The sequence below is a fragment of the Diadema antillarum genome, unplaced genomic scaffold, assembly GCF_040938485.1.
Source record: "Diadema antillarum isolate AM-2024a unplaced genomic scaffold, OU_Dant_1.0 scf00000090, whole genome shotgun sequence".
NCBI lineage: Eukaryota > Metazoa > Echinodermata > Echinoidea > Diadematoida > Diadematidae > Diadema > Diadema antillarum.
This window is the reverse complement of record NW_027270979.1, coordinates 1,415,455-1,428,527: the sequence shown is the minus strand read 5'-3', so window position 1 is coordinate 1,428,527 and position 13,073 is coordinate 1,415,455. Positions and strand designations below refer to the sequence as shown.

Below are 13,073 nucleotides of genomic sequence, written 5' to 3'. Positions count from 1 at the left end.
AGCTAAAACAGTAAAACACTAACAGTCAGTTGATGGCGTCGATAAAGCAAGAAATCAGGAAATAATCGAAGAAAATGTTCTTGACGACAGGCGACGACAAAATCAAACAATCTCCAAAAGAGTTTCAAATCATCTGTGAAAATTTCGCATTATCTCCGTGAAGATAGACCACTACAAAGAATGTTGGCCTTTTGCATCTGCGTAACTGTGTACAGAAATCATTGGTATGCGATCATACACGCGCGCACGTCTGTATACACAAAATCTGACAAAAATTATGTGTGCACAATGCGCGTGCTTGTGTGTGTGCGCGCGCATGCGCGTTGGCGTGATAGAGGGCGCTTCACAACATCAAGTTAGTATGTCAGAGAACTTACGATGGATAAAGCTCCCGATAGACTATTGACTACTTCTGAATCCGTCTGGAGATATTACTCCAAGAATAGAATATTGGAATAATGCCCTTGTAATAGATGTGGGACCCAGAAGCAGAATTCGCCACAAATTCGTGCTCTACACTACTTCCGACCAAAAATAATAATAATGGTAATAATTCTAAAACACATCAACCATTATGAAATTTTCTGTACCTACACAGAATGCACAGATAAGCTACCTGCAGTGTCTTTCCACAGAGGCATAGATGCAACAAGAATGAACCTTTAGTAATTATGGGAAATCGCCAAAATAACGAAGTTTGATCATCAATCCGCATCAAACCAAATAAATAATAGAGCACAAGAGTTGAAATGGAGAAATCTTACGGGCGAGCAACTGCCATCAAAAAGCGATCACTGTTTACATAACTTATTCGATAAGGACTACGTCATTAACAAGTCATTTACGTACCATAAACATTGTAAGGTCATACTTACGTAAGGTATACTTTTCTTAATAAATCTGATATGGATTAAGTACACTTATTGTTTTCTAAATATATATTTTCTGATTACCTTACGATAGTGACCTGCAAATAGTACTATCAAACACACATGCAAGGATCAAATAACGTTACGTTGACGTGGATTGGAAATAAGATTCATTTACTCATAAATGTTTGTATATATTAGCAATTAAAAGTTAAATTCTTCTTTATTTCCCCCGACATTCCAGTAATAAGAATGCCTGAAAATAAACGCTTTGAGAATGGTCATGCAGATATCGCGTGAATTTGAAAGAATAAGTCAATGTTTGATGAGTTAGGTAAGTTAAGATATTAATATAGAGGTGGGCTAGATAATATTCAGTTCAAGTCTCATTGTCAGTATTTGGACTATGACTAAATGGTCAACGTCATCAAAGGTGTCCACATCTCAGTGCCATCGTCAAATATTGTATTCAGTTCTTCTTTCAGGTATTAAAAGCTTTCCCTCGAGCTACGAGCAAGAAATCAGAATTCAAAAGCTGAAGGGATGTGCAAGGACTGTGCTTTTATAGTGAAGCTAGACGAATAGAGATCTGGTTCTCGTGGGATTTAATACCTCGTCGTCTTTTTATGTTAACATGAGAAGAACAACACAAGCAATTAGCATTATGCTACGTCAATGAAACTAAAAACCGTTTACTGCAACAGCTTTTTTTTTAACCAAACGTGGTGGGTTAAGCGTTAGTTTAGAGTGATCTTATGTTCAGTCGCTGATTAGCTATAGCACACAATGTTCTGCCTTTTGGTAAACGTTGCTACATAGATGAATACATGAATTATGAATGAGGTAAATAACGAAGGCGCACCTGTATTGCCAATTTGATGAAGATCCAAATACTACACGTGATCACCGTTCGATGCGCTGTCATACTGCTTACTGATTATAGCACACATGAATACGAGTCTAACACTTTTCTTCATTTCGCCAACTTTCTCTTCCGGCAGTTTAACACAAAAATCAAAAAGTTGGTCTTGTAGGATTCGTGTGTATATATACACCACATTGCATGTTAATCTCCTTTTTTGGCAGCGTGTTGTAAATATAATTATCAAAGTGGCACAAGTTCATCAGAGAAAAAGAAGCAAATAAATCATTGTTGACAAACACGAGGTTTGTCCAATAATCTCAAAAAGGGACAGTGGGTCGTGTATCGCCTCATGCGTACACAGTGGCGTAAGAGGTCGATAGATGGCGCACTCTAAACTTGCTGTTGCGGCGAGTAAGTCGCGCAGAGGCTCCTCAAGAAGTCTCTAAGCAGTGAGTGTCAATTCAGATGCACGAATTTTTGAAATATCGATGCTCCACATTCAAGTTTGTAGTCTGCTTCCGAGGAAGAAAAAAACAATGGGCGCAGTGTTTACGATTTACGAACACCACAATGACGTTGTGGTCGTTGTGTTGTCGTCGTCGTCGTCATCATCGTTTTCACCCTTTCCTCGCTTTCCTGGACCTCGCCTGACTCTTACGCCACTTTCTCGCTAGTCACAAGAGTTCCTTCGGCGGTGTGATGGGCAGGAAGTGGGACTTCTTTGGGGAGCGCACCTTTGCCACCCGTGTCACGCCGTCTTTGTTGATGGAGAGATACCGCGTCTTCCGGCGGCGCCGCCTACTGGAGCTGCCCGGCATGGTGAACACGTACGTGTTGAAGAAATTGGGCTCAAACCTTTCCTGGAAGAGACAGCTTCGCCTGTCCATTTGTGCCTGCAGCAGAGACGGAATGTAACCAAAAAAAAAAAAGAACAAAAGAAATACGAAAATTTTAGCAACCTCCACGACATTCAAGTTGTACAAACTCATTACCAATTCAAGGTGTGCACTGTAAACTTCTTAGGCAAAAGAGCAATCGCAAGGTAATTGCAACTCAAATATGCTTAAATGACTCATAGCTTTCCTCCCTCCATTGTTTATTAAAAATTATTGTACAGTCTTACATGAAACCAATATACCAATATTGCATTATTCGCCAAATTATGTTCCTGCAATATTGCTTTCCGTCCATCCCTCCGTAACCCCCCCCCCCCCCCGCAATATGAAAACTCGGAGATTTCCAGCGATTCTAGCGCTGAGCAATGGCAAAGCGACGCAGTGTGGCCATCTCTTTCATCCGACCCCCAATCAAGGCAGGGAGGGCGCTTGAGGAAATAATGTCTGCGTGAAGCGGTACCTTCTCTTTGAAATACTAGATGCTCTGATTTAGACAGCACCTGTCGAAAGTGCCGCGAAATCAAACAGGTAGCGGACGCAAAAAAAAGACCCGAATATAGACGTCATACAAACATAGATATCAAGTTTGTATTATCACATTAGCCGTCCCTCTTGTGTTTACTTCATGGTAATCCATAACTCTGTAACACCGAGGAGAAGCACCCCAAATCCGAAAACCGCATTTTTTATTTTTTTATTTTTTATTTTATTTTATTTATTTATTTATTTATTTATTTTTCATTTTTTATTTTTTATTTTTTATTTTTTTTTTTGGGGGGGGGGGTAGTTTTCTCTCCTATTTCAGAAACTATGACGAAACTCACCGCTCCGTAAAGGTTGCCGCTCTCATCGACGCAGACGTAGAGCTTGCTGTAGATTCCTTGAATCGACACGTAGCTCCGGCTCTGCGCCTGGATGTACAGGCTTGCTGTAATGAGACCAAAACAAACAAAGGGAAAGAAAAAGATATAGAGATTAGGTACAACTCGGAAAGGGCAACAACAAAGACAACAACGAACAAAGAAGAACATAATTTTATATCATGTTAAGTAATAAAAGTTTTTTGTCCCCACTGTGCTTGGTGACACTCATGTTAGGACTCTTTGCCTCCATGTGAGGTGGGTTGGACGAACTTCATCTCTTGGAGACATCGTTTATTGATTCAAGAAAAGATTCTGACGCCACCGTATACAATGAATAATATTATTTAGGATGATTTTTCGACATTGGCCAAGTATTGTGGTCGGAGGGTGTCGGGATATCGAGATGCAATCTTTCAAGAGTTATCGGCGAAGGACGCGAAAAGGTGTTTGAGAAAACCATTATAAATCGGCGAGCGATTGCAGGGACATGACGAAATTTCGCACGTCCCTGCTGTCAGGCTACCGACAGTGCGTGCTGCGAGTGGGACACGAACCCCGACGGGGGCAAGATGCATGAGGAGGTCCTGCCCCGACGTCTTTCGACCATCTCCCCTCCGTAGAGTCAATTTTAGTCAGGAGTGCAGGACTCTCAAGAGAGTATTCTCTTCTCTCTGATAATCTCTCGTTCTTTCTTTCTTTCTTTCTCTCCTTTTCTCTCACTCTCCCTCCCTTTCCATCTCATTCTTTTTTGGAGAGGGGAAAATACAACAGAAAAACTAATCGTCGCAGCTTGAGATTAGCTAAAAATTCTGGTAAAAGCGGCTGGATGCCCGAGCTCGAATTTCCCATGCTAGCATGGGTGCTGCACCGTCGGTTAACGTTCTGCTTAACCCCACCACAGCTGAACATGTCTTGTTTAATACTGCGGCAGTGCGGAGGGTACCTGGTGGTCGACATCCAAAGACCACTGGAACGAAATTGGGAGGCCAAGTTCCAGGTGCAGCAAGTTTTCGTGCCAGATGACCTATGACCTTGTGTGTTATTTTATCATCAAGTTCACGCTGCATTTTTTTTTTCGTCTTAAAATCAATTCCCCTCTATCCGCGTTCAACCGAGATCGTCTGAAAATTTTTACTGCTAGTCACCACGAGGAGAGCGGGAAATCTATCTCAAGCTTCCGGGCATTATTGCTGGTCTGCCTGTAATTTTGACACGACTCAAGAGGAATACCGTTTTCATAAACTCTTTCTTTTTCTTAACAAACTTTGTCTTGTTTTGCTCTCTAAAAGAAAATAACAAAATAGGCTTGGAGCAAGGCATGTTGGGGAAATGTAATGACATTTGTAGAAAGGGCATGGACGCAGTGTTATGTAATAGTGCTATGCACTGTGAGAAATGAACTAGCCTCAGCCATTGGAATTAAAGAACTGTGGCCTATGTTCATGTTGCATGTTTCATTGTTTATTGAGTTGGCCAATTATCAAAAAATGGTATTCTGCACATTCGCAAGGCAGCCGTTAAGTCTATTATAAGCGTTCGCGTTGCAGTTCTAAAGCTCGCTATTGGCAGACGAGCGCGTGAAGGCGCACTAAAACAAATCACGTGACTTTCTACCTCTTTTGACTGTTTTTTTTTTGTAATCATAAGGAAAGCATGTGATATGAAAGCCAACACGGTAGATGAAATAGAAACACAAAGAATCAATTACCAGTAGGCCTACTCATGATGACGGATTATGTAAGTCGGTCATCACAAGGAAGAGAGAAATCGAATGCGCAGATAATCAGATTCTAAAGCTCGTGTACATTTTTCTTTCTTTTTTTGTTTTGTTTTTGTTTTTTGTTTTTTCTTTGTCAGAAAAGCCATGGTTACTCTCGCAGCACATTGATCCATCTAGCTCTATTTTCAGATTACAAAATGAAATCTGAGTCAGCTTTATAAGCCATTTCCTGTCCTCATTATTTTTCCCCATATCAACTGTTGTCATGCAACCAAATCATAATATGCCCTCATTTAACACACGCGCGACATGAATTCGTTTGTGTGGCACGAGATTATCTAAATGACAGAGCTCAAAATCACACCTAATCATTATTTATTCATATTTCCAGCACAACGTCGCTACCACAAGATCTCACGCGGCGTCTTTATACGCTCTTGCACGTGTATACAGTCTTAATATACGCGTTGCGAAAACAGGCGGTGAAGAATGCAAGTTTGAAACAGCAAGGCAACATTTTTTTTTCTTCGCTGTTTGAGTATTTTTGTACCCTTTTTCTTTATTTACCAGCACTCGTCTGTGTCCATCGTGCACATACTAACCACTGGCGTGCTGTAAACCCGCTACATGTAAACGTGTTTCTGCACACGCAAAGAGAGCCTACACTCTATTCTTTATGAAGTGGCCAGCATTGGCAAATATAGCCCAGTTGTTGACGATGCTAATGAATACACAATTTAAGTGAAGGAGAAACGAAACCGAACAGGGCACTAAGAACGATCAGCTAACTCCATCCACAACCCCCCCCCCCCGACATAAGGAAAAAAAGTGTGCTGTAACAACATCGCATACCTTTGGAAAGGATTCAAGTCAATGTTCAGAAGGTCCTGTAAAGACCACTCTAATAGTAGTTGCCTTGACCGCGTTGTCGGATTCTCCTTTGAAGTCTTAATTCTTGACATTTTATAACCGGTATACTTAAGTAATATATTATGCACACACTGAATAACCATTGAACGTGTTGAATGGCTTGTTTCGGTATATGGACTATTAATTAAACGATAAAATGGATTCAGAATGTATGTAGAGGTCTGGAGATAATATCGGTCGAAGTCATGGCTTGCTAGAGCCTGCGACGCGACGCCCTGTCTTCGAAATAATACATTTGTGCCTTGACATTCCTAATTGGTTGGCCTGGAGGAAAAGAAATCCGTTCACCCATTAAAAACGAAATAAGTCTTGATAATTATAACGTTTTCTCCTTAATTCTTTAATACGTCATCTCCAGCTGCTCGAGTAATGTGATGATGAATCGTTTCTGACTAACGGGATCTCTGGCAGAGATTAACTTTTATTCAATAAAGCGATAGACAGAAAAAAAAACAACATCAACAACCAACAACGCGGTGACCGAGAGAGGGATAGCAACTAGCAAAAGTGCAAGGAATTCATGAGATACGGGGACAGAGAGAAGATCCCGACGATGAGAATTACATCTAGTCTACTTCAAATTACGTAATGACGCATGACCGACATGTACCTCCTTTTGCTTAGCATTCGCGTTCTGTCTCTCTTTTGCTTCTTCTTTTTCTTTCCAGACTTCACCCATCTTTTTTATTTTTCAAGAGGGATAGTTAGCGTGTTGACGGGTGGTGTTTTTAGAAGGATGCAGGTTTGGGGAATCCATAACGACAAAACAAGTTTGCGAAACGGCTTACGGCCCAAGGGCCAATGGCCGGAGCAACGGGCGCAGAGAAGGTGCTCAAGTACCCCCTTTAACGGACACACTCAAGAGCTCAAGTGGCGAATAACAGTTTTATTTTTTCGCTACACGTGTTGAGATGGTATCAGCCGATCTGCAAGGGAAGTGGGACGAAGCAGGGAAGTTTGAGGAGGTGGTGGTGATGGGGGCGGGAAGGGGGGGGGGGGGGTGGGGGCAAAGAACACCAAACATCAAATGGCGCAACAGAAGCTTAAACATCTACCTTGGATCACAAGCATGGGATATACACAGTGCAATATGAGTAATGAAGATACATCGGATACATCTGACTCGCCGATATAATGGTTGTTACAGTTGGGCGTGTCGAAGAATTGTCAAGTTTACGCCTTGTATGGCCTGTCGACCACAGAGGAAAGGAATTTTGTGGACACTCAACTTACAAAGGCGATAGGAATGTAGATAAGTGTGTGTCTATAATGTAAGAAAGGTAACGAGGTGGCTACATCTACTATACGTGGTCAAGATATGGCGTGTGGAGAGGTGTAGTGGGTAGGAAGGTGGGACATGCCAGCTGGGGTACTTTGATGCTTGATAAAGTGACAATAAAACATTTGGTTGGAATTGTCATTATTGCTAGAATTAATGTTGTACTCGTAATGAGGCATTTTGCGTTGTAGCAGAGTCGTTTGCGTTCTCAGGGTAACGTTATTGTTCCTCTTTCATACTGGGGCAAGGCATTTGAGTTTAACATTTGCTGGAGCACGGGTTATATTTGTCTATAATCGTTTTGTCGCGGTTTCTAAGACAGTGATGAATCTATGGCAAATACGTTCCAAGTATAGCTATTCTATTCTTCTTCTAGCTGATATGACTATACCATGTCCCTACGACTCGTTTTAGAGCAATCGCAGAAATATATCCTTTTCAAAGATCATAAGTGTTTTCCGCTGAACCCGGCTTTCTGTCTATTTTACACCAGTATCCAGGCAACGTGAGATGAGAGAGAAGTAAGAATGCAAATACACACAGACAACCAAACAAGGGATACAGACTACAGTCCCCTCCTGTCTGCATGCTCTTCAACGAGTGAAAAGGAAACTGATCCCTACAGATTCTCAGGTCTAGCAATGGCGGGATATGCGCAAAACAAAAGGAAACACAATTAGTACGAATTCCACTAGGAGATAACTTATAGCTGCACTGTATACGCCCATACATGTGTTTCTTGAGTGTGTGTGTGTGTGTGTGTGTGTGGGGTGTGTGTGTGTGTGTGTGTTATGTGTGTGTGTGTGTTATGTGTGTGTGTTTTCGGGTTCTTAAATCAGGTAATAAGGATATAAGGAGGAGAAAGAGGAGGACTACAAAGAGAGAGAGAAAGGAAGAATTTGTCGCACAAGAAGAAATCTTGGGTGTTGGAGCATGGCGCCCCATGGCGTGAAGACGCTGCAATGCTTCCGCACACGCCACAGCTCCGACTTCGCCGCCACCCGCTTGCCCCGCAATGCGTCTTACTGGCGCGAAACGGCATTGGCGAACCCTGTATCGTCCGCCACTATCCCTACTTCAGAAAAGCTTTGCTCTCTCTTGAAGTTCCCGGATGATTATATACATTAAACCCGGAGAAGGCGCGTGTAATACTGTAGTTTGTAGTTGACAACATTCTGTGCATTTCATGAGTATGTATCACTTCGCACTTTTTGCCGTTTTTACATTCTTACTTTTAGTTCTGGAAAGTTCAGAATTCAGATCGTTTTCCTGGAAAAGTCGGCTTCAAAATGTCCGTTAGAAAAGAAAAAAAAATATGCGGATCACTCATGTCAAATACACTAAAGATCGTCAAATTTTCTACCAAATTGAACACCTTCAGTAAAGACAACAGTGGAATTTCGCGACCAATCGTAATCGCTACATCAAAACACTTATTCTCTTCTCTATAAATTTCAAGGGATGGAAACAGATTGTCCTATTATTTATTCTGTTGTCCAAAAAGTTAACATCTCTGATAAGATAAGAAACTGGAACTTCCACGGCCATCAATGATAATTATATCATCTACACAGCGCTTAAAATATAGCCATTAATGAAAAGACACCACGATAAATGGAGATGCTATGTAATACGTCAAGAACGAGATGTTATATGTCGCATTATGTTATGTCAAGATTATGGAGACGAAGAGACGTCGGAAGTCAACAGAAAGAGAAGAGTAGGGAAGGGGAGGGGAGGGGATGGGCAAAGGAGAGATCTACTAGCCGGAGGCCAGTCTCAACAGTAATGCTAAGCCGCTCATCAGTGATTAAGCATGTGTCCCGGATGCAGCAGACACGAGGCGGCCAGGGCTAGCTCCCTTCTCAGGGACAACTGTACTCTGGGACAGGTGCGAGGAGTCCTGTGTCGCCACCGTGTCTCTTCGCCGCCATACATTTTATCCCTTCTTTCCTTTTCACTAGAAGATTCAGAGGACAAATAATTAACCAACAAAAAGGACAAGTCTAGTTATGGTTTAAGGGGCGATTTGTAACATCCATATAATGATGTTGCTGTTGTTGTTTTTTTCTGCTTAATGAACAACTACGAAAGATCATTTTGGGCACCTCAAAGGGTACATACGATTAAACTTATAATTCGAATAGTTTTCATTTACGAAAAGAGTGGGCCACTCTTCTAAAGTACACAATTAAAAGTCATCACTATCTAATCACTCTCTATAATCCTTATAGGGGCTGTAGTAAGAGAAAAATGAGGTACTTGTATCATAATTTGACGGAAAATACGACTTGTGACTGGTAAACCAATATTAGCGGGAAAGGTGAGCCCTCTTGATGAGAAAATTATAAGAGAGAACGGGTTACTTTTAGAGTGCATCTTTACTGCTCACACGGGTTTGAGCAGGGAAGCGTTCTTAAAGAGGCGTCATTTCCTGGCGCTATTGTTTTCTTTGGCGCAGCGATGTCGTCTGCTCCATATTTACACTGTCTCGTGAAAGTCAAGGTTACGGCAGCATTTTCCCCGCTACACGCAGCGGACTCAAGAGGGTTGGAGGGGTTGAAGGGGTTGTCTGGTTCTTGTTGTTTCCCTTTCTCGTCCTCCTGTTGCCCTTTTCCTAATTCAAATGTCATGACTAACACCCCCTCGCTTGTCCTTACGCCTTTTCCCGCCCCAATCTCCTCGTCCGCGCTGGTCTGGATGGCGAGCTGTCTGCCTCAGATGTAACCGCCTGGTATTTTAATCAGCTTCGACCGGGCGGGCGGCCGCCGGATTCCCCTACCTGATTTGCAGCGCTGGACATTCCTCTCCTTTCAGCTATGATTTGGGACCTCCACATCTAATGAGGACCACCCGACCATGGAGAAGAAAGTTGGAACTGGGAAAGTTTTCGCATCGAATCACCGGGAAGTGAGGGAGGGCCTGTTACGACCAGCGAGACGCTTTTATTCCCTTCCCCTTCTACAGCAGAAAAATCGTCACCATCATCATTACCATCACTATCTCTATAAACAACAACAACAACAACGAGGACGACAGCACCACACGCACTCGCATATTAGTCCCTGCATTCTGTGCTAAATAGACATTGACAGCAAGCTCTAGAAACATGTTTGTAAAAGAGCGAAAAGTAATAGGGTATGTATCATACAGGCCGTCGGTCTGTATGTGTGACGATACTGACTGTTGCCATCGCGACGCCAATATCGCTATTGCTGCGGGCACATCGCCAATGTGTAGCGAGGCCGCGAGAGGGAGTTATCATATTATTCTGACACAAACTATTTTTTCTTTTTTATTCTTTTAAATGTATCATTATTGTTTCTAGGGGTTTTCCCTTTTAATGAAAGCCTGTTCGATTTGGCCGAACTGTGGAATAAATTTGGATGGAGCCTCAGCGAATGTTGGTGCTGGCGCTGCGAATTAGTCAACAAGTACACGGGATCTTTTCTGGCATAGTTAGCAACATTTGGCCCCTCTTCGTTTTGGCTCTTTCTGGGCCAGGACTCGTGTGCGTGGTTGTCGCTGAACAGGAATTCATTGATTATTTCGGAACGGTTCGAGGACAAATTTTTTGGCAAACTTTGTTGGCCGTGTCAAAAGACAAATACAGGAGGGTTTGCACATTATCCCTGCTCTAAAAATATGTGTACTCGGGTTACCAACTTTGCTATAAAATTTCGAATACTGTCAGATCTTAACAAATGGCGGAATGCATCAGCTTTTTTCTTTTTCGAAGCAATGTAAACTCTGTCGCTTCGTTTGTCGAGCAGAAATGTGCTTCGTTCCTCAAAGATCACACACAGTATTCGGACATACGTGCAAAATGTGTTGCGTTTTTTTAATCCCCTTTACACCATGTATGCAACTCTTTATTAGATTTGTCTGAACGCTTTCCTATTACACACACACACACACACACACACACACACACACACACACACACACACACACACACACATACTTTTACATCTCCTCTTTTGCCATCCATGATTAAAATGAGAGAAAAGAAAAAAAAAGCCTTGGGCTCAAATCAGGAAACGATGAGTTGAAGTTGGTTATTAGATCAGTGGCTACATGATGAGCAAACGAGTCTACCAATTGCACTGCCTTCGATCCATACGCACTTACTAGTACACACACGCAAATACGCAAACAGAGAGAGAGAGGGGGGGGGGGAGAGAAAGAGATATAGATATTATTGGAGCAATAATTCAAGCAGGACGTAATTTGCCGTTGAACTCCTTCGAGTTTATCTAACCCCGCGTCCAATTTGTCCGCAATTATTCCCGCGCTGGGAAGGGGCGAGAGCGCGCACGCAGTCGGAGCGACAGGCAAAAAAGCATTCTACGGGTAGGAGGAGAGAGAGAGAGAGCAAGGGAGGCGTGGAGGGGGGGGGGGGGGGGGACCACAACTTTTTGTCTTTTTGTCTTTATCAAAGGAAACAATCTGACAAAATATACTAACAATACCAACAAAGATTTTGACGTTCAAATGCATCATCGGTACATCGAGTGAAATACCACACGCATAATTATGCGGAATAGGAGAATTAATGTTGTCACAAGGACGCATACATTCATGCAACGCACAAAAGACGCACGTATCATACAAGATAAAAGTCAAGATAAGGCGCCATGTTTATTGCTGAAGCTGGGCTGAAGTAATCATACGTTTTATGTTTATGAATTCTGTAAGTATGTTTGTAAATATGCATCTATGCATAGACTTAGTGACTTGCTATCTGTCAATCTAATCTACTTCTTGTATTACTCCATCTCATCACGCTATATCTTGATAAGTATTCGCGCAAGTGTGTACAGAGAGATACAGATGCAAAGATATAGATGTCACAGCGAGACATCTGAAAAAAAAAGCAACAACCTGAACTCAAGCCAGGTCCAAGTAGGATATGTCGTACAAGTATATGACAGCACGCTCGTCTCTCGACCGACCCCTACACCTCCTAAGTTTGCCATCGCTTCACATAAATCTCTCGTGCAGGCGTCGATCGCGGGCTGCCATGGTCCGCGACGCCGCTGCGCGCTGCGACTCGGCAGTAGAAGGCAGCGCTCACATCCACCACAGGGCTATAGTCAGTGTGACCCCTCTTTGCTCCCCAGACTCAGGCCCGATTTATCACCGGCCCACACAAACAAATAAAGAACGTGTATCTCTGAACCTCGCTCTTTAAACTTTATATATATCATGACAAACCACTTACCATACACGGCATACGCACACACACACACACACACACACACACACACACACACACACACACACACACACACACGCACACAATATACACACACATAGTTTAGAGAGGAGAGAGAGAGAGGGAGAGAGAGAGGGGGGTAGAAGAGCAACATTTCAAGAGGACCCTGGATAGAAAGATAAAAGGTGGGTGGGGGCTCTTAGACAACCATTCACACAGAAGACGTGTCGTAACATTACGAGACATTTGTTTCTTTGCGTCAGTTTGAATGAAAGGGATTGATCTATTCCATGAGAGATGTTGCTAAAGTTAGTCTTGTCTCAATGACCTCTCCCAGCTTTTCTCTTGAAGAAGGATGGACTTTGCATCCTGGGTTTGCTGATCTCGAAGACTGGCTCCTAGTAAAATTCACTCATTCAAATTTTGGCACTGG

At 42.6% G+C, this 13,073-nt stretch overlaps 1 protein-coding gene across 1 annotated transcript in view; it reads right to left on the bottom strand.

Moving 5' to 3' along the window:
• Positions 1 to 2,408: 2,408 nt before the first annotated feature.
• The window catches only part of LOC139718148 (uncharacterized), an 88,570-nt gene continuing 77,905 nt past the window's right edge, over positions 2,409 to 13,073 (bottom strand). Inside the window, exons 2-3 of the mRNA XM_071629632.1 lie at positions 3,455 to 3,558; positions 2,409 to 2,627 (exon numbers count right to left, since the gene is read on the bottom strand). Coding sequence (XP_071485733.1) covers positions 2,409 to 2,627; positions 3,455 to 3,558 — 323 coding nt within the window. The remainder of the gene's footprint in view (positions 2,628 to 3,454; positions 3,559 to 13,073) is intronic.